Raw genomic sequence first — 22,527 nt, forward strand, 5'->3', positions numbered from 1 at the left:
CTCATACGTGAGGTAGTGCTCTTTGAGGCGGTACTCCTCCCAGTCGCGGCTTTTGGGGTCGGATGAAGGCAGGTTTTTCCGGTGCTCCTCCAGCTCCAGGCTCATCTGCTTCAGCTTGCTCTCATGACTCAGCAGCTGCTCCTCCTGCACCAATCACAGCCCAGACAGACACCGGAAGACCCCCAAGACAACCAATCAGATGCAAGCGGACACAAATAGAATATATAAAAATGTAATGTAGTGAGATGTAAACTTTGTGTAAAGGTTTTTAACCAGGAAGAATTGTGGGTGCTGCTGTACTATACGGTGTACTGGGAAAATGCTTACTGCTAGAATTTCAATCATAAATAGACATTTATTTGCACTATTTTCTAACAGTGTGTGTTCACCTGCTTGAGTCTGGTGGATGAGGACGGTAGGATGGGCCGACAGAATTTCTTCATGGAGCCAATGGCAGCAGGGAAGGCCGGGGCGGAGAACAGCGCTGCTACCAGGTTTATCCGGAAGATCCAAGACATCATCTCCTCCTCACTCCTGAAGAGAAAGACGGAGAGCAGGTGAGTGCAGAGAATGACAATTACTTGATTTATCTTTATTTTGTTGTATATTCTAGTTTAGCAACAGTCACGCAGGTTCGTCTTAACGAAAAGGCCGGATACATTCAGTTAGCTGCAGAAAATTATAGCAAAACAATAGAAAATGGTTCCAATTCACAGAAGCTAATTTAAGAATTTCTGACTCATATCAGCCATTCATTTGACATTGTGAGCGACAGTCTAATTGTTTTAAATCTACATTGTTTTTTAGAATCTGTTTTTTAAACTTTTATTTTGGTTGTTGCCTGTTCACAGCAGTACAGTACTGCTTCAATATGACGAACCCTCCAAACAGATGAGAGGAGGGTGCATGACCTTCAAAGGGAGTTTGACTCGTACTCTGCAACTTACAAGTTAGTTTACACAAAAATGACAAATCTTTTACAAATCACTGAAACATTTTTGCTGTCAACACAAGGATAGATTTATCCTGTTGATGCAAAATAAATTGTGTGAGAATTAAAATGAGGCATCACAATCACGAATGCCCATTTAATTGTCTAATTATCAGTGCCTAGGGGAAAGTATTTTGCTAACTTTTTGCATTAAACGAAATTTATTTCCAAATTACAAAGTACTTTATTAACTTTAAGAGACACACAATATAGAAACAATTTATCATCAGTATCTGTTTTAACACCTGCATATCTTGTTCAGGACATATTACAAGACCGTCTGCTGACAAATGCCACAAAGGAAAAAGGGTGATAAAATTTAAAAACATATCTGTATTAAGGGGGAAAAAATCCACTGTATTAGTCTTAATTTCTGTACTTTTGAGTGTATTTTTTTTCTAATGTAATGGAAAATTGACTAGGGTGACTCACGGGGCCTGCAGCAGAAAGACTCTCCAATCTGAGGTTTTGAGCTTCAGTACATTGGCTCTCTTGCTGTAGTCAGTGGCACGAGTGGCTAAAGCGTGGTGGATCCGCACTGCGTTCTTCAGGTCCACCTCTGAAATGTCGGCGTCAGGCTTGTACTCATCCTGGGTGAGTAACGAAAGAAAAAGCACAAAGGAATTGCAGGTCATATGTTTGGAAGTTGTCGTGTTTCAGTCAGTTTAATGATTTCGAAAATGTCTAAATTGAGGTGGACACTCAAGGACAACTTCACCCTGAGGTACAGTCCTGATTTAATGATATATAAAGATTAAAAAAAGATAACTCTTTTATACAAATATCAATACTAACATCATCAGGTGAAAATATTACATAGCTTATGACAGAAGTACAAGCTAATTCATTTAATTAAGATTACACATTAACCTTACATGTGGTCAGTGCAGCCTTCCTCCCAGCAGGGGGAGACAAACATGCACCACAGCAGCAATGCCTCATTTCCTCTCTTAATGCTCTCTCTATCTCACTCTGTCTCAAGCACACACATACACACAAGCGCACACACACACGCATGCAGAGCAGAGCAGAGCAGCTAGCAGCAACCACCACCACCGCAGTGACAGCCGTGGTGGATGTGTGTTTCTATGGCAACAGAGCAGAGGGCGAGATGCGGTACCTTCTGGAGATACAAGATCATCCCCTTCAGAACCGCATAGAACTTCTTCCAACCACGGCGACCCCTCGGTGCTGGAAGAGAGAGAGAAAAAACCCCCAAAACTTTCACATTTTTATTAACAATAACTGATAAAGATTTTAGTAACTTCAGTCAAACATAAACCTGCGTGTGAGTTTGTGTACGTGTCACTCACTACGTTTGCCGTCCATGTCGGCGTGGCTCTTGCGGGTCAGCACTCCGTGTTTGTAGGTGACGGCATTAAGGAGGATGGGGATGGCGATGAAAGGGTTACTGCCGTCCGTTACCCTGGCAACACGTTTACTCCCGCCCTCACACTGCTCCTCCACTAGCTCTGACAGACTCTTCCTCAGCTCCTCCTCCTCACTGCACACACAAACACACACACACATTCAGATTAACCTGAGCAGCACGTATTCAAGTGTACTTACTTCTAAAAAACTTGCATACCCCAAATACTTTTCCTATTGATCAACACAAAATGCATACTCACACTGCCCACTCGAGCTTCTCATTCTTGATTGAGTTATACAGGACCTGTGTTGGCAGGGCAGTAAAAAAGAAATTGTAAAGATCTTTTTTAAGGTATTTTCATTTGACTATAGGGTTGAAATGTGAAGACAAAACTCCATTCTGACATTAAGACAAAATAAAGAGCACAACGGCAAAATAGTAGGAATTTTGTGGTAGCTGTACTCTCTCAGGAGCAGATCTGTACCTTTAATAAGTCTTTGGGGAAGTCTTTGCCATTGTTGAGGCCATCTAGATTACTGATAAACTGTTGGCATGACATCTTCTTTCCAATGTTCTGAGGAGAGGAGAACAAACCGACACACACAGGTAAAAACAACAAAACAATCAGCTCAAGTTTAACAGAAAATTTCACCATTCTAAAATATTTTGTATTTATTTTTCTGTATTTGTGTGAAGCCAAATTTGTGAGTCTTGCTTAGCTCAGTATCAATACAAGTTGACACCTCTAAAATAGCTGATGATTTCAGACCCTTTTCATCAGCTCCAACCTTGTGTAACTGTCCACTGGGTGGCAATGTAATGCTGCTGAAGATGTGCAGGTAGTGGTAGAGATACTGGGTCTCCATATATGAGCTGATCAAGTATCATCTTACAGAACCTTTCCCACTGTTTAACCTCCTGAGCATCACTGGAGGAGGAAAACATTGGTGTGATGGTGTCAATTTCTGCCTGATTGAAGCTTGTAACCTGAGATGTGGAACTATAACTAATTTGACTCAACACTGTTACAAAAAAATCGATAGTTTCCAGTTTGTCATCATGAAAACATAACATGGTGTTATTCACTATTTAGATAACAAATTAATTTACACTTTTATGCAATGCCAGACAGTTATTAAGTTAAAGTTCTTTAAAGAAGGAATTGTATAGCCTACCCTAAAATGAATATGATGTTCACTTTGTTTCAATTTGAACTGTAATTTAGATACACTAAATTACTCCACAGGAAAAAAAAGAGCAGATTTTTTTCTCACTGCTAAAACCAATACTGCATCTTATTTGAAGTAGAATAAATACTAGTCTAAATAATGTGCCAACCATTTCTTAGTAAACAATATTATTATATAGCAGCCAAATTTTGTGTCACTGAATAACAATGATTAAAAATGAGTATATCACTGTGGGTGCATCCTTTATTAGGAGTCTAAAATGACATATATTCTGAAAGTCTGACCGAAATTATGTTGACAAAAGAAGAAACAGATGTTAATGAGGAACAGGGCTCTCATCTTAGTCCTATAAGTATACTTACCACCTGCAGGGGCAGAGAGAGACCAGAGGACCAGATGTGGTTAGCGGGGGAAGGATTTGAAAGGGAGGAAAAGGAATTGAAAAGAGAGAAAGAATATTAGTCACAGGAGGGATATTCACTACAAGTGTTTTTAGCAGGGACTGAGTGGAGTTGAGCAGCGGGGTCAAGGAAAAGGCAAAAGCACAGGGCCTAGGATACTGATTGTGTTATGTGACCCAGACCACAGTGCTCCAGTTTAAAAGTGAACAGATGAGACTATTCGAGGAGAGGCGAGACAGAAACAGGTCAGAAAGTAGGCTGGGGAGGAGAGAGAGACAAAGAAAGGAAAAAGAAATACTGTAGATTGAAAATAGGATGAAAATGGAGACGTGCCATTCCTAGCAAAGGCCTGTGTTTATGGTTTGTTTTCCAACTATGCAGGAAGATTAGAGGACTGGGACTCCAGCAGTACTGGTGTCATAGAGAGTACATACATGTCCATGTAGATCAGTGTTGAGCAGCATAAGGGCGCAGGTTAATGTGTGGGCTCCATCTGCAACAGGACAATACACAAGGCTGAGGTCAGCTAAATGTCATATTACTCCTCTGTGTTTCCTTATTGTAAACATAGACACAAATCCAAAATCAATCCAAAGTCCTTGTTATCACTGAAAGCCTACATGCTAAAATAATCTTAGCTGCTCCTGTATTTACATTTATGATGCTCATATTTGAAGGTTTATGCAAATAGCTCTAGCTTTAGCACTACTGTAGATATGTTTGATCAACTGGGATCTATATGAAAATCAGCAATAGTTTATTCAGATATTTTACAGTGAGTTATTTTGTACAATTCGGTTCCTCATTACCATCTTTTTCAGCATCATCATCGTCATGGCTCTGACCTTCAGAGGTGGGCGTTTGTGGGTTGCAGTGGCAGAAGCGTCTTGAGAAATGTACAAGCACCCTTTCTCTCTCTTGAGTTTCCCCCATAAGCGGAAAGGCCTTTAAAAAGTTCCTGTCACACATAAATGACAAGGTCAACGGGAGGTCACATGTTTCCTTGTGATGCATCTCTGCAAAATTTCATCAGAGATTTCATCACTCCCAGCAGTAAATAGAATTTGCGTGGGAATGCAGCTGACAGCTTTCATGGAAACACTCTGAAATATTTGTGAAACATAGAACAGCTTGATTTTTAAAATTTGGCCAAGCATTGATGCATACTGTAGTATAGCTCAATAAGGACTGACTATCATCTTTCTGTCTCGGTGTGTATGTTCATCAACAGGCTTCATTCTACTTTTAATACTGTACATTTTAAGTGAAACAATGTTGTACAGCTGAAACAATTAGTCTATGAATCCATTAATTAATCAACAAAAATAACACGCAAATATTATGATAATCAATTAATCAGTTTAGTTATTTTTTTCAAGCAAAGGCACTAAATATCCACTTGTTCCAACTTCAACTACAGTGACTAAACAATTTAGATTTATACACCATGTTGAAACAGTTTCTTCCAGACATGGACTACTACTATGGCTGACTTTAGTAAGACTTTAGTAAGACTTTAGTAAGACCTGGTGAGAAATTGAACTGACATACAGTAATCCAATCTAAATCACCAAGATCCAAACAATATCCAAAGCAACACAGGACCTTACATATGTGACATGTTACTTTTTAACAACAGTATGCAAATCGGGCACCAGTCTGAAATGCACTCATGAGGCCTCTTAGCTGAAGACCAGGGGCTGAAGGCAGCAACATGACAGCTACACCGGCTAACTGTACTCAACATGACAGCTTCATTAGCTCAAAGCTAATGTCTTGTGAAGAGGCAATGTGAGGAATATACATACACACACACACACACACACACGTGTTCTCACATCTACCATCACACACTCATCTCTTCAAAGTGCTGACTGTGCATTACCTCAGGGCTCGATCCAGCGACAGGCCGGAGAAATCAAAAAAACTCAGGTACTCTGATGCCACCAACTGGCTGAATTCATTACTGCAGAGAGACAGAAAGACGGAGCATCAGCACATCAACGTGGCACTGAAGAGGAATGAATGTGTTATATAAATGTTGTCTTCATGCCACTGTATTAGAGAAGCCTCCTCTAGACAACTGTATAATATTTTTTGTAGCTTTAAGTAATATTGAGCTGATGTGACTGATTATGTGTTATGTGGATCAGTGTGTACATTATGTCTTAATAGTGTACATGTTAGAATATGAAGTAGCTGTGTCAACATGTTTTCCTCGGTTTCTGGTGATTTATCAGTCCATCAGCCAGTGCATGTGACTGTGTGTCTGCGTGCTCACTTCTTGCCCAGGTGTCTGGCTACATCACAGCGCTTGAAGCCCTCGAGGTGATAGAGGCGTTTGGCCAGCCTCTTGGCGGCCTCACAGTCGGCTCGACAGCCATTGGCCAAAGTGTCGGTGCTGCCGCGCTCCAAACGCTCCAGACTGCCCAAATCGCACTCCTCTGAGTCAGACAGCACGTCTGTGAGGTTTGCATCGCTGGGGAGGAGAACATACACACAAAAACAGACACACACACACACACACACACACACACACACACACACACACACACACAAACAGGCAGGTGCCCAGGTTAATGAATGGAACACATGTCCATCGCTACATGCCCACTCACTTAAAACAAGACAGGGGGAAAATGAGCTGCTGAGCATAAAACTCAATTACATAAACATATGTTCACATACACACAAACAAAAGTCAAATGATGTTTAAATGACTTGTTTTGATACTGACCCAGTTTCTCTGTCACTTAATGTCCTACTTTAATGCAGTGGCTCTGAAGGCTGATTATAAAGCTGAAGCAGATTTCACCTGCCCCAATCTCTTCCAAAAAGCTCCACTAATCTCAGACCACTAACATAATTTGAATTCAAGTACTGTAATATAAAAACTAATACCTCAGGTTTATTCTTCACCTCCTCCATTTCAGGCAAATGTGCTATAGCCTAAAAGTTAGAAAAGTTTCATTTTGTAAAGGTCCTTGAAGTAGTAGTGAACAAGTAATGTTCTCTTTGGCCTCAATAACTCCCATCAACCTGCCCTCAAGCAAAAAACACCCAACCTGCAACTCAACCAGTAAACTGTCTATCTCATACTTGTCTATCACTGAGCTGTCTATCCCAGCTGTGAATGGGTGTAACTGCATGACTATTACGCACGGTGTTTCTTCTGAGGACTGAATGTACTCAAATACCCCTGCAGGAGTAGTTAAGGTTAAGAAAAACATCAAATCAGCTGCCAAGCAGTTGAAGACACGAGAGCAAACACGCACAAGCTTCCATTGCTCAGTAATGACTTGCATAGTCATTACTGTCATATTAATGACAGATGTTCCCAAACATAACATTCCCTTTTTTAAAGTTATAATCTCTCACTTTGACACATTTGATGCATTGTCTCAAACTGAAGTGTCTTGAAAAGTTGTTCAACTACACTGCTTTATAAATTATGGTGATCATTATGAAACAAACATCAAACCAGGCTCTTTTCTTCTTGATTAGATTTCAACTAACTGCCCTCTATTGTTATTTACAAGCCTCTTTTAACACCAGCGGAAAGAATTTTCAAACCACTTGCAATGCTCTTGAGTAAGAATAATGTTTGCAGAATCAATAACAGCTTACACAACTGCTTAAATCTCAGTTCAAACTAAGAAGAAAAGAATACGTGGAGACTTAACAAAGAGGAATAAGGCCAACACTGCTGACTACAATTGCAGTGTGTCGCTGAACAACAGGGTTGAAGGATTTGATGAACTGTCTAATCAAGCCGAGGCCTTTCACTTCCCAAAACTGTTCAAGTGTCATCAGGACAATGGAAAAAAATCATTGAAGTGTATTAATTAATGCCCTGCTTTATTTATTTATGACTTACTGAGGTAAGATATTGAGCTGTATTGCACTGTATACATGGCAAACTGCTGCACAGTTAATCAATGACAAGTTAATTAGCCTTTTTATTGGACTTTAAATACTCAGTGCAGATGGATTGTTTCAGACTGGATTTGTTACTTCAACTAGTGATGCCTCTTTTTAAAACTTTATTGACATTTCTAATGAAAGATCATCCTGCACATCTTATTTACAATGTCTGTAACACATTCATCCCACCAAACCACTGGACATAAATCATCTAACATGCCTACAAAATAGCACAACATTTAATAGAAAGGAACACACACGAACTGCACATTGTTGTGGTATTTATTAACAAATCAAACCTAAACACCATGCTGTCTCCGTGCCATTTCTCGAGATAGAGTTCACATTCACCTCCATCAGGCTAAATGGTATTTCCTCATTTCCTGTCTGTGTGCGCATCTGTGTGGCACCGTCAGCATTTGCCAGATGATTCAGTTTTTTTGCATAATCTGATCAGCCCAATTGCATTAGCCTCACAAATTCAATACATTACGCACTGTTGTCGTAAGGGATTTGCTGGTTACCATGGATACAGCGGAAGCCAAGTGTCCTGTGCTAGAAGAAGAAGAAGTAGTAGAGGCTGCCTATCACAATTTTGCTGTGAGGCACAAACTGCCATCATAAAGTACAGACTATTGCTGATACAATATAAGTACAGATAAATACAGACACAACAAACAATTTCCATAGCCAGGGGTCAAACCCCTGCCATCACATGCTGCCAACAGTAGCTGACTACACACTACACCCTGTCAGATGACCCCTACAAATGGCCTTGATTTCCCTGCTACAGGCAAGGTTACACTTCCCTGTCTTGACTGACTCATTAGGTTCTTTAGATTACTCCTTATCATGCCCCTGACCTTCGACCAATTTGCACTGGGAGACTCTACAAGGAGCTATTGCCCTCAACAACACAGCTCCCAGGGTCATGGGGACACATGAACCCATCCACCACAAGGGGGTGAGACAAGCAAAGTCCTCCAACTAATTGTGGCAGAGAATCACCACCCAGAATTAGATCGCAGATGCTATCGGCTGAAATTCGTTTCGTTTGCAGGGTGTCTGGGCTTGTCCTCGGGGACAGGGTGGGTAGCCTGTATATCCGGGAGGAGTGAAACCAATGGAACGCTGTTGTTGTGTTAAGAGGGAGCTAGTTGAGGTGGTTTGGGGATCTGATTGAGATGCTTCCTGTACAGCTCTCTCTGGAGGTACTCTGAACATGTTCAATAGGGACAACACCCCTCAGCAGACCCCACTTACAGGACTATATATCCCGCCAAAACCTGGGATCACCTTGAGATCTCCCTTGAGACCCAGACAAGTGCTTTAAAATTGAAAAATGGATGGATGGGTATATACATATTATGCAAATGCCTGCAAACACATGTCCACACACACACACAGACAGACAGACGCAGACACAGACACAGACACAGACACACACACACATACACACATATAGACAGACAGACACACACACACACATACACAAATGGACTCTCACAATAAAATGCGTCTGTGGTAAACCATCAATACAATATCTAGCTGTGTGTTTGCAGTGAAATTGCTTTCGCTTGTCTGACCATATTAATTCACTCGACTCAGAGAGACCTCATAAATCATTCACAGCTCATATCAGTCATAGGGCTAAAATGATGCCGGGCTACCCTGATGCAATGCCGTCTGGCAATAATAGAACCAATACACACACAAACACAGAATAAGAGTGAGAGAGAGACAATACGAAGTGTCAGATATCTAGTGCAGGCCCTTTGTGCCAAGATATTTGGTGCTACTCTGGGCCAAGTGGCACACAGTAAACCTATTTGTCTATCTAAAAGGCACAGTTCTGTATCCTCAGGCCACACATAGTCACTGTAACCACCACTCTGGGCGTGTGTGTGTGTGTGTGTGTGTGTATGTGTGTGTCAGCCAGAAAGAGATAAAAAAGCATGATGGTGCATGCCAGTGACTCACGTTAATCTCTTTGGTTGTGCTCCCGTACCCACACCTATAAGGTGTGTCTGCATGCAAGTTGTGTGTGTGGGTGGGGATGTGTGTGTGTGTGTGAGGGGGGGGGGGGGGCAGGTAAGGGTCTAAGTGGCATCTTCTATGAAGGTAATCAACAATTATGGGATTATAAAATTCTGTGAGTTTTCTTTCATTTTTGTTTACATTCATCGATGGTTAGCTGACATACACAAACAGGAGAAACACACATAGAAAAGCTCTTTATGTGTGTTTGTGTGTCAGCCAGGTCATCTGCCGGGGCTTGTAGATACAATCTCTGCAAAAAAACCAGACTCTTGCAATATTCGACTCACTGTATGAATGTGAAACAAAAGCACCTACAGCCATTACTACACATTTTGTTTTTCTGAGCATTATTGACAGCAGTGGGTCATCAGCTGAGGCCATGATGGGTAAAGAGTCGGCTCATATTGATTTTGCAAAAATGCTGGTCACAGTTCAAAGTACAAGTCAGTCAGTTTAGAGAAATTAGGCATCAATAAAATATACTACAACTAAAAGTTCTCATTTAATATATTATATTATCTGATGGTAGACCAATGAAAAATAACTAGAGTAATCTATTTTATTATTTATTTTAAGTAGAAATATTGTTAAAGATGTTTTGTTCATTCTCTATAAGCTCATTCTATTGATTGGCAGACACTTTGATCCCCTATAGCGATACAACATGAACATGAGATTGAACCTCTCTCCAAATGTAGAGCCATAGTTTGATCCCTAAAGGATTAATATATTAGTACCACAGTGATTTTTCGTCAGTAAACTTACACTACAGCTACCTCACTATTTCCATTTGCCACGCAGCATAATGTTAATGTTCCCACCCATTCGCACGTAAAAAAAACCTCCAAACCTCACAGGTCTGAGGAAAATGTCAAACTTACAGGAGCTGCAGCAAAAAGTCGAAGTGAACATCATATTCCTCTTTCCACATCGTCTCTCGGATCTTGGTAATCAGCGGTTAAAGGCGCGCTACGGTCCGTCCGCCTCATCATCCAGTAGTCGGTAAAATCTGCATCGGCCCGGTTTGTTATTTAACTCCAAGCCAAATCAGATTCTTCGTGTACCTCAGCGGAAGTCAGCTCATATATTCTAATTATAGCCTGCTCTGAGAAGATCAATTAGCCTGTTGCGTTATTCCAGCGGTGTCAACAGGCAGTGAACGTGTTTAGAGTTTTTCCTTGAAGTTTCTTGGCTGTCTGAGCGCACCACAGAGGAGAGGATGTTGGGGGCGGAGCAAACTGACTGGAGAGACTTTTCCTGATGAATTGGCTGTTCCTAGTGGTGGCTTTACAATGGCTCTATGTGTCCCAGCCAACACAACTTCCTCTGCATTAAAGTGAAGGGCTCTGAGCCAGCAGATCAGTTCAATACCAGCGGGACGTCCTGTATTTGGACTCTCAAAGTTCACTCAGCAGGCTGCTTTCCAGCGTGTAGTCATTGCATGTGGTTATTTCTGTACATTCCTCCAGTGTATTGCTTCAATATGGCTCAAGAACCACAGATGCAAGGCAGAGTAAAGCCACTTAACTTTTTTTTTTTAAAGTGGTGAACCCTATTTCGCAAGAGTTTACCACTGATTTGGAAAAATAATCTATTTTTAATGTAAAATGAGGATGTTGTGTGATAGAGAAAGATGTAAAGAAGTATAAATGTACAGTATTTCCTTATTAAGGACTACTAGATTAGAGGTTATTATGTACTTATGTAAATAATGTACAGTAAGTTAAGAGTACACACATATATATTGATTTTTATGAAGCTGACACATCCCTGCATGTTAACCTCATCATCTAAATCCCTCCTTCCTCTTTCTAATTTGGTGGGAAAAAAGAACAATAGAAAAGGCAGATGACAGACAGGCAGCTGTAAGGTCAAAAGTACAACATTTGTGGGATGAGATGGAAGATGAGAATAGAGACAAAACCCTGGTGGAAGTTTGACTGGTATTTGCACAGACCAGCATGAACAGATTCACTGCTACCTGGTTTAAACCGAGGTCAGCAGACGACAACTACTCAGAAATTCAGTCAGCTCTGGGAAAAGAATACTTTTTTTGGACCAAGCAGACGCTGCTGAACACTGGTCACACGTCAGTTTGTGAGCAGCGTACTACCATGACTCATGGATATCCTTTGTCATTTGCACATCATGGAGTTTTCACAGACAGCAGTTTATATAAACCTGTTGCAACACAGATGTGATCTTCTCATGGCAGCGAACACAGAGGAACAACTGATTTTGAGTTTTGAACAGTCAGCCTTTGAAGGAGCAGGATGTAAGTGCCCCTCAGTAACATATGCAGCCTATTAGAATGAGTCCTTCCCGTAGACAGGACATGCCGCCAAAGTTAAAGTCAAAAAGCAGAAGAGGACATTGTACAGATATGATTCATCTAGGTGTGTCCTGGACACCAATAAACTCAACAAAGAAGGCCAAAGGCCGAACAAGACAATTAATTACAGCATCAACCATATTTACATCAATCCATAATGGAAAGGTTAAAAGTGCTTGATAGTGATTATGTAATCAACCACACCTTTAAGTCCAAATGTTTCTAATCTATATAATAGATGATTGCTGAGCGTACTTTTTATTGAGTGAAAGTGGAAAAGTTGACAGACTGTCCATTAGTTTCTTCTTAATCAATTTAAAGTTGTTTTCAAGAGGCAGTCTGTTAAAAAATGTCCCTCTTTAGAGCTTGATCAGTAGTTTAACCTACTGGAAGACTCAAACCCAGTAACTTAAAGTCCCCCTCCACTCAAAAATGTGTTTTTCTTCTTCTTAATTCATTTGGGTGTTTGGGCCTCAATGTGCAGAATGATGAATGTGTGAAAAAGTCTGAGTTTAAGGCGTGAACCTACGAGCGCAATTTGTGACATCACAACTAGTATTTTTAAATGAGGAAGAAGGAGGAGATGTCTGAGGATTTTAACAAGTTATTGAGCAATTGATTGAGATATTGAGGGAGGGGTTCTTTAATATTAATTCAACTAATTTAGGGAAGGAGTGAATTAACTTCAAATTTCAAATTGTTTGGTTTTGTGATTTTATTATTGCAATCTTGTTACTGCAATATCTATAGCCACTACCATCCACTAGTGATGTCAAAAATGAATGTCTACAAACGTAAAACATGTTACATTATAACATATTTTTAAATGTACAATAGAGTCTATTGTAGAATCTACAGACTTAATGTGAATTTGATTACATAATGCTAACCAAATTATTGTGCCTTGAATTTTTTTCCTTTAACATTAAAGAAAGAAAGAAGATTCCAAGAGATTATATTATTATATGTTAAAATGAGCATACATATTTCCCACATGATCCTGAGATGTTAAGACAAGAAACATATAACATGTAGAAAATCTTACTAAACCCAGTATCACTTAGCTCACAAACCCCAAAATAAATACTCAACAGGCCTTTTTCACAGCAGACTTTTTGACTTGTCATAGCAGGAAAAGCGTGTTACTAAGCGTGTTAATAATGTTATATTCTATTATAGTCCGTTATATTCAGACAATGTGACAGTGAGCCAGCATGCATGATATGAGAACCCTGAAACTGAAGACACTAGATGGAATTCAGCCATCATTGTTATTAATTACTTTATTATGTATTATTAAAGGCTATAACTTTCAACTAGATAACAATAATCTCATTAAATGTTATCTCTTACTTCACCGCACTGGCAACAATATTGTAATTTGGTTTCTTTCTCTCTCACACACACACACTCACACTCACACACACACACACACACCAACACAAGACACATACTTTGTGGCAGACAATGGACAATGGTGACCTCTTTCGGCTGGGTGAGACTAATTGTGGTCAGGTGTGGGATTGTGTTTGGTAAAAGACTGAGCTACAGAATAACGTCTGCCTTAAAATCAGCTACAGATTCAAACAGGGGAACAGAAAATGCCAAAAAACAGTCACAAATGTTTTGTAGAGTCTGGCTCGACTTCCACTCAACACATATAGGAAGTGTTGACAGACGCCTCAGAGGAGAGAAGCCTGTGCTAAGAAGAACCTCCTTCCGCCAAAACAGTCACTGGTACAGTAAGACTGTGAGATGTGTCATAAAACATAGAGTCGAGCTATAAATAGACGGGGGATAAATCTGTCGGTGCTGAAATGATTCAGTTAGTGTGGTGAGAGGGTGAAAAAGAGAATTTGTGTGTGTGTGTCCATATCACTGGCTGACTGAGAGCCAGGAAAGGATAATCTGCAGGATGTTTCAGCAGCGCTATAGAACTACGCTAAGGGTTTTATTCCCAAAGTGACATCCTGAAAGATGTCACTTTGTGTGTGTGTGTGTTGGTGCGTGTGTGTGTGTGTGTGTGTGTGTGTGTAAGAGAGAAACACAGAGAGAGAGGTAGATTCAGAATGTGAATGATAGATATGATGAGCTCCCATATCTGTGTCACTGAGTGAGCATTAGGATGTACGAACATTGTGCACATTTTTGTTTACGCATGCATGCTGCTGGCCCCTGTCCCTTTTATGTATGTGTGGGTTTCTGCGTTTGACAGTGTATATGAAAGAGATTAGACCACAAGGCAGAGCTGCTTCTCTGATATGGAAACAACTGCGCCGGCTTTTATCTGCTCTGCTTGGGTTTAGATCTGGTAGGCTCGCGAGCTGGGGGGGGGGGGGGGCGACACTCTCACAGCATGTTTCCTCACATGGGTACACACACACGGGTACATGCATGCAAATGTGCAGAAACAGATACTGCATGCATGCATGAAAGTACAGACACACATACTTCCAATGCCATGACATTTGTATATTAGTTTGTGCTTTGATGTGTTTCTGTGCATAATGGTTTATAGTGGTGTATCCATGACCACGTGTTTCCTTTCTCTTAAGCATTTCACTCTGTGTGTGTGTGTGTATGTGTGTGTACTTGTTTGTGTGCATGGACAGAAACTACACAAGTCACATTATCACATAAGCATTCAACTGGTTGGCTCCATCGTGTAGATCTAGCTGTGTAGTAGTAAGCTGCTAGACAGACAGATAGAATGTGTTTTCCTAGTGGTTTTAGCAGCATCTGTGGATTAAGGTTAAGCTTCAACCTCAGTGACGATTCCCGGAGGGCACAAAGGGCCACAACTCATGTAAATTAACACACTGACTGACTAACTAAGCATGTGACAATGTGATTGACAGTCTAATCTAAAACACTAGCTGCCAACTGACTGACAAATAAACTATGTGATGAACTGACTGAAATGCCTGAAAACTAACGAGCCGCTTTGCTGACTAAAACACTGGCACTAGAGCATCACTGACTGTTTCAAAGGAACCCTTCACTTCTTATTTCCACGTGTTGGATGGCCTGTCTACAACATCTGCAATACTTGCCAGTGTTTTGTGTATCCCTGTAGCCAGCTGTCTACTTTATTTCCTTCATGTATGATGTCAGAGTAATCAGTAGTAGCAGGAAGACGATCTACAGGGAGAGTTTGGCTGAGGTAAGATTAGGTTTCTTCTCTCCGCCCGGGGCGTTATCAAAGCTCTGCCGGTTATGAGAGTTGAAGCCCGAATTTTGGACAATGTGTGCACTAGGACTGTAAAAAGACACTGATGCAAGTCGTCAAAGCCATCTGAATTGATTTGAAAATTATGAATCGATGTAAATCATTATGATTCATTTTGCATACATGAAGGGCATATTAGACATGTGTACTGTACAACTGGTTCATGACTCACTAAAACTACATTTCTGCAGCATTTTTAGGCACATATAGTGATCCAACTCCTTCACACCACTTTCCAATTTTTACTTGAAAAGAAACTTTCTGTCTCTTCACTGTATGTGTACTCTGTACCATCACCACTTACAAACACTGTCTTGCAGGTAAACTACCGACTGTCATTTATCAGTATATCCAGTAAAGGAATGGCTTGCAAAGGTAATAGCCAACCAAAGCCAACAAGTGACACATAAGAAATGCAGCGTAGAAATGATTGCATAGCAGTAAAGATAGAAGCAAAAAAAAACAAAAAAAACCCATTATTTTTAAATTCTGGATGACAGGAAATCTCATGGACTGACTGACCCATAAAACAATTAAATGTCAGCCAAGTTGACTGACTGACTGCCATGTTTATCCATTTCTTTGCAGCTGCTCTGTCCTGCAGTGAAAAAGACTAGTTGTCCATGACGCCCGGGGTGCCAAAATGCATAACTGTGCCAATTCTGTGGCTACCCACCGGGAAGAATGGAGGGAGGAAGAGGAGAGGAAAGGAATGGAAGATAAGAAGCAGCAGCAAGACAGCACTGCAGGGGAAATGGAAGAGGAGGTGATGCAAAGAAGAAATGAGGAGCACGGCGGGGGGCGACAGGAGATGAGATAAAGTGAGATAAGATGGATAAAGTGGAGAAATGAATAGAGAGACAGGAGATGGAGCAAACAAAGAGATGGAGTGACAGTAAGAAAAAGAGATGAAAAAGGGAGAAACAGTAAAATGAATGAGATAATGGATGTTAATAGCAGACATTTGGATGAATAAAAGCCCAGTAGGCAGTTTATAACTTAATATTATTTTCCTTTGACCCACACCTGTTTTAAAGATGCTGTGAATCAAAAAAAGCTTTTAAGATGAGAATTTCAAATCATAAAAGCCTGTTCTCCTATTCATCATCAGCTTTAAGAGTCCATTCACACACAAAAAAACCTTCCACCAGTGGTAAGGTCTTTCATTAACAGTAGTTTTAGGCAAAAGTTAGACAAAAGATCAACACAATGTAGTGTGTGTAGTACAATTTGACATTTCAATTTGACATTTCCATCTAATAAAGATCTTTGTCAGGCATGGTCAAATAATATAATTGATAGTATTTTAAGCCATTCTGCTACAAGCTACTTCAACCTCAACTTAGCTGAAAAGCACTACTTTTAAAATTATTAATGTTCCCTTAGAGAATGTTACAGCAAATCAAACTTTGGCTGCGCTATAACCGTGATTTTGTCACAATAATGCATTTACCTCCATTGACTTAGAATTGCTAATGCTTGCGACACCTCCCTTTAATATTTCAAAAGCTAAAGTTGAATGGACATCAAGGACTTGTAGATGATAAATAAGATACTGTGAGTGTCTTTAAAATGTAAACTATCCCTTTAAAACCGAGCAGCAGATGTATCCACTCTAGATTTAAGTGCTCAAATGTCTGGCAAGCTGGCTAGCATAGAAGAGCAATAATCACTCACTTACACACACACACACACACACACACACACACACACACACACCCACACACACACACACACACACCCACACACACACACACCCACACAAACACACACGCTAAGACCCTGCTGGGTAGAGGAAAGCTGAAGACGATGATGTCATGACATAAACAATAGCTCATTCAGCTTGGCGCTGGTGGTCAGGAAGCGAGTCCGTGCTTGAAGGACAACATCTGTAGACGGGTGGGAGAGAGAGAGAGAGAGAGAGAGGGAAAGAGAACTAGAGCCGACATCCAAAATCCTCGGTTCATCCTATAACTCATACTGAGCTGTGGAAGCACCAGGAGAGTCTGAGAACAAATCCCAGCAGTTAGCTGAGCAGATCATGTCGGAGGTCCGTGCATCTATTTGGCATTCCAGTCGGTTTGTAACTGTAGAAACTGTGAAGGGGGGGCGGTGCTGGAGAACAAGTCACTGGGATTGTATACTGGCAAACCAAACATGCCTATAGCCATAGTTCAGGTTACATGGCTTTTCCCATATGGTTCCTGTTACCACCTCCCCCTTCAGTGGCTCTCATCTGTCTTCCTCAACCCTCTTTAGTGCTATTAAGGTAATTAAAAGTAAGAAAGTAGTGTCAGCTGTTGTGGTCTGTGAAGATGATGGCAAGAGTGGATGAATTAGTGATAATAATGTAAATCTCTGCATCGTCATAAATATCATCTGGCTTTCCTGAGCTACACTACTGCTATTCAGTTCATCTAAGTGTGTAATTATACTGACAAGCACCTTATACCTTATTTCCATACTGTTGCATACATCTCAAGTGTTAATCTCCCATATGAAACCACGACACAAGTCCTACAAATTCTGAGTACTGTCATACATTAAGCTCCAGGTCTGCTTCACACGCTTGCTGTCTGGATTTGCCATGCTCTCAGTCACTACCAACAGGGAAAAGGGGTATTTCATTTTAAATGCAACAATTTCTGCTTAAACAGTCCCACTGACTCTATAAAAATGTAAAAGCTCTCCTACTGCAACTTTGATTTTTAAAATACTGCCTTTTTGTTTGCTTGTTGCTGTTTAATCCTGTTGTGAGAAATGTAGCATTCACGCTGAAGTGCACAAATCTATCCAACCGTGCACAATAGTTTCCATTCTCTCCGTTTCAAGAGATATGAAGACAAACCTAGATTTGTTACATGTGCTTTACGCTAGTTGGTTGGCTTGTTGGTAGGGTAGACTGACAAGCATTTGTTTATCAACTGTGTGTGTGTGTACGGACAAAATACTTCCTTTAGACCAACCAGTTACTCCATCCACACCCCCAATCAACCACCCTGCCCCCTCTCAAGGGCTCACAGCTGGGTCTCACCAGGCTCACGCCACCTGCTGGTTAAGCCAAGGTCACAGTGTATTCATTACATTTCAGGATTACAGTGGGATATCTACACAAAGCTCCCACTGACTGGCTGCTACTGGACGCACGCTGGAATCTGTCATCACTGAGATAAGTTTTCATCCAAATGTGTTTAGCATGCACCACGGCAACAGCCTTGTGTTCCACATTGTTTCCACATTATTGTTATTACATGTAAATGCCCCTAGACTGTTACTGATGTTGATGAGTTCTTTCTGCTTTGGACTATTAAAAAATACACTGTTCAAACTGTCTTGCTAATCGCTCTCAGCTCTAACATGATTCACAATATATATATAAAAAACTAAAACATAATAACAGATGATGAGATAGGTTACATTGCCCAATCCTACTATTAATCACTTTTATTCAAACCCAAACTCCTGTCAGTTGCCTCACAACGTGATCGAGAACAACTGATGTTATTTCAATCTCAACACTAGTTGCAAAATGTTTGGAGGTATATTTTAAAGACCCTGTGTAAAGGTTTTTGGACTTTGCTAGTAGTAATATTAAAAAAGGCTCTCCCCCGTTAGAGCCGACCGGGAGATAAAGAATAAAGGGCTGAAAGGAAAGATATAAACTGCACCAGTTTTCACTAGACTGATATAATTACATAAGAATCCAAACATAATGGATTAAAAAATCTAAACCAGGCCTCTCCCTTACCTGACGGAGTTGAGCAAGGCTCCACAACCCTCCATGGCTCCTTGGGAGTCTGTATGGTATCCATTAGGGATGGCCCAGCGTCCAGGCTGGCTCAGCACAAACTCTGACCTGCTCCCTGGGATGGTGGTCCTCAGCGGGCTTCCTCCTACTCCAGCCACAGCTCCAGCTCCACGCTCCAGATCACCACCTGGGGCGTCTGGTCCAGCCTCTGCCCCTTCTTGCTCCTCAACAGTTGCCAGCTCCAGCTCCAGAGGTTCAGGGCCCTGTAACAGCGCCCTCTGTTGGATGAGCGGCGTCAGTGGTGCCTCAAAGCTGACGCAGCTGTCTGTCTCATCTGTGAGTGACAGCACGTCCAGAGAGTCCAGGCTGCTGTAGCAGGTCCCGCCTCTCAGCAGGGCGGACTCTACGATGCGCTCAAACGTGGAGCTGAAGCCGTCTTTGTTGTCAACCCTACCTTTCTCTCTCTCCTCCTCCAACTCCCTCTCCTCTTCTTCATCTTCATCCTCCTGCACGTCAACCTGCTCGACAATCTGTTCGAACACCGAGCTGAAACTGTCCTGGTTTTCTCTCCCATCTCCCTCTTTCTGGACTTCTTCCTCCTCTTCCTCCACTTCTGTGTCGGCCTGTTCTACAGTGGTCTCGAAGTTAGAGCTGAAAGTGTCCAGGTGTGTTTGAGTTCCCCCTTCATCCCCTCCCTCATCCTCCTCGCCGGCTTCATCATCGTCTTCATTCCCACCTATACCGTTCGCCAGTCTGTATCAATATGGAGAAAAGACAGAAAAGTGTGAAAATATCTTTAGCATATGACTTTAACATATGGCAGTTTCTTTGTTGAGTTTGGCACACACACACAAAGCAGATCATTCATATTCATTGTTGAAATCATTCTTCATTCAGGAGAAGTACACTCAATGGGCAAATATTTCAGCTTGAATAGCCACACTGACAATTGAAGCAAAATGAAAGATCCAATTTGTTACTTTGTGAATAGCTGGAAGCACATCTCCCCTCAGCTGTCAAACTTCCACTATTTCATTCCTTTTATTTAAAAGAATACAAATCTATTGTAGTGCTTTGTGTTTGCTGCTGATAGACAGAAATAAGCCATTCATTAGTTTCATCACAGATTGATGTAAAGCAGCTTCATTTAAGTATATAAACTGAATTTTTTGTATTGATGCCTTTATGTATTTCTGTGTATTTGATAACATAAGAACCACCGATGGGTCACTATTTTAATCTTTTATTTCTTTTTTTGATGCATTTAGGTTTATTTAAATGAACCACACTAAGCCACAGTTCATAAAGTTTTCCTAAAATTCAGCATTTTAATCAAATTTATTTTCTTCACTTTTTCTCAAATAGAAAAACACTAATTAAAGACGTGTTTTTCACCATATTCAATACCAGCCACATTTTGAACTTTTCACCTACCGCCCTCCACTTTCTTCTATTTTTTAGAGACAGAAAATTAGTTAAATGTGTCCTCTTGCTCTTTGAAAATTAAACAATTTTCACTCTCTGCTTGTTTTCCTTTCAGCTCATTTAGTTGAGGCTTTTTGCTTATTCATTTCGTAAAATGCAAGGGGAGCACATTAGGCTAATTATGTACCAGAGAACCACACTGAGAAAACAATCTGCCATTACAAATATTCAGCATTGCAGTGGTTCTCTATCGTGATATTGGAAAACACAAACATGGTCTGCCCAACCACAAAAACAGTCTTTGGTTTCTATAAAAAGTAAGCCTAACTGAGTCAGTCTGTTTATCGACACGAAAGCCGATAAAAAGTTGATAAACAGCTTATGTGATACTGGATGCTCTCCCAAAACAGATCCAGTTTTGATGATTATTGTGTAATATTCACACAATAAAACAGGATGAAGTGAAAGTATACACTGTATCCTAACAGAGTGATGAATTAGTGAACTAACCGCCCAGCTGGTTGAGGATGAGTTGCCTCCTCCTCCGTACATGGTTGCATCTCTTCATTCTGTTTCCCCTCCTCTTCTTCTTTCATCTCCTCCGCTGCATGTGCTTCCTCCTCCCCTGTTGAGCTTACCTCTACACCTCTACATCCCTCCTCTCTTCTCCCCTCCCTCTCTCCCTCCGCCCCTCCGTCTGTCTGTTGATCCTCATCGCCTCTGCTATCTACCTTCTCCTCTTTCAACTCACTCTCTCCTCCCTCATCCTTTATTTCTGCCCTCCCCTCTATGTCGCCATGTGTCTCCCCCTGCGCCTCCTCCTCGCCCTCTCTGATCTCTGCTTGTTGTTTCCCCTCCTCTATCTCGTCCTTCGTCCCGGCCCCCGGTTTGTCCTGCTCTGCCTGGTTATGATTCTCTGTGGGCGGGTCAGTGGTGGAGGCGGTGGTTGCATTAGGCTCCACTGGGCTCTCTGGTGGGGTGGGAGAGGGCAGAGCCTGCCCCTCCTGGGTCATGGTGCTCCTCACTGAGGGGGGCGTTTGTCCACTCAGGCCAGAGATGAGGACCAGAGCTTCAGATCAGCAACCAGGGAGGACCCTCTGAAGAGAAAGAGAGACAGAAAGGAGAACAGATGAAAGAAGAAAATCAGAAATAGCAAGTGAAAATGAGGAGGAGGAGGAGAAGGCAGTGTCAGAAAATGAATACAGTATCTACAGGCATTCGATTATTTCTAGTCCTAATTGCTAACCACAGAGGTCACCTTCAAAAAAAGGAACAGCTGTGTATATACGTGTATTACAGTGTGTGTTTAGGTGTGTATGTGTGTGTTAGAGAGAGAGATGCATATGTCTGGAACACTTTGTCCTCTGCACCAGATGATCCCAAAACAGCTCTGAAAGGAGGGCAGGAAAAGGTAGAAAAAGTAGAAGGCAGAAGGATACAGACAGACATGCAGCCTGGCACAGAGAGAGATTTGTTTAATAAAGCCCAGCTGATTCCTGTCAAAATGATCCCGCAAGCTCATCCGCTCTCCGTCTATGTGGAGATTTCACAGCTGAATGACTATCTGTTTCTATCTCTGCTTTGCCTGTGCACTGTGTAAATGCATGATAGTAACCTGAGATTTGAACATGTATCCTAATGGTCTACTGTTACTCTCACTCGCACTGTTGGCTGAGCAGCCGAGACCTCTGTAGGTCTTCTTCTATCATTACTGAAGCTCAAGGGCAAATGCTAATGAGCAGCTACTAATTACAGCTGTGCAGAGCTTGTTATGTGGGACTTAATGCTGCTTTTGATATATTATTCTTTTGCTGAAAAATAATTGATTTATTTGTGAGTGTAAAAAGAAATCAGTCTTTTTTTTTTTTTTTAGAT

General features: G+C 41.2%; 1 protein-coding gene across 2 annotated transcripts in view; it reads right to left on the reverse strand.

Annotated features, from left to right (window-relative positions):
* Positions 1–22,527, reverse strand: part of psd2 (pleckstrin and Sec7 domain containing 2) — a 33,958-nt gene that overhangs the window by 3,440 nt on the left and 7,991 nt on the right. The window contains exons 2-14 of one of the 2 annotated variants that reach the window (XM_044363499.1): positions 21,163–21,749; positions 19,228–19,980; positions 6,236–6,433; positions 5,840–5,920; positions 4,800–4,912; positions 4,389–4,447; positions 2,848–2,937; positions 2,623–2,666; positions 2,305–2,495; positions 2,112–2,182; positions 1,424–1,581; positions 390–534; positions 1–144 (exon numbers count right to left, since the gene is read on the reverse strand). In XM_044363499.1, coding sequence (XP_044219434.1) covers positions 1–144; positions 390–534; positions 1,424–1,581; positions 2,112–2,182; positions 2,305–2,495; positions 2,623–2,666; positions 2,848–2,937; positions 4,389–4,447; positions 4,800–4,912; positions 5,840–5,920; positions 6,236–6,433; positions 19,228–19,980; positions 21,163–21,665 — 2,550 coding nt within the window. In that variant the 5' untranslated portion in view covers positions 21,666–21,749. Of the gene's footprint in view, positions 145–389; positions 535–1,423; positions 1,582–2,111; positions 2,183–2,304; positions 2,496–2,622; positions 2,667–2,847; positions 2,938–4,388; positions 4,448–4,763; positions 4,913–5,839; positions 5,921–6,235; positions 6,434–19,227; positions 19,981–21,162; positions 21,750–22,527 lie in introns of both variants that reach the window. The other variant, XM_044363498.1, reaches the window with a different exon arrangement.

Source organism: Thunnus albacares, chromosome 10 (assembly GCF_914725855.1).
Source record: "Thunnus albacares chromosome 10, fThuAlb1.1, whole genome shotgun sequence".
Classification (NCBI taxonomy): domain Eukaryota; kingdom Metazoa; phylum Chordata; class Actinopteri; order Scombriformes; family Scombridae; genus Thunnus; species Thunnus albacares.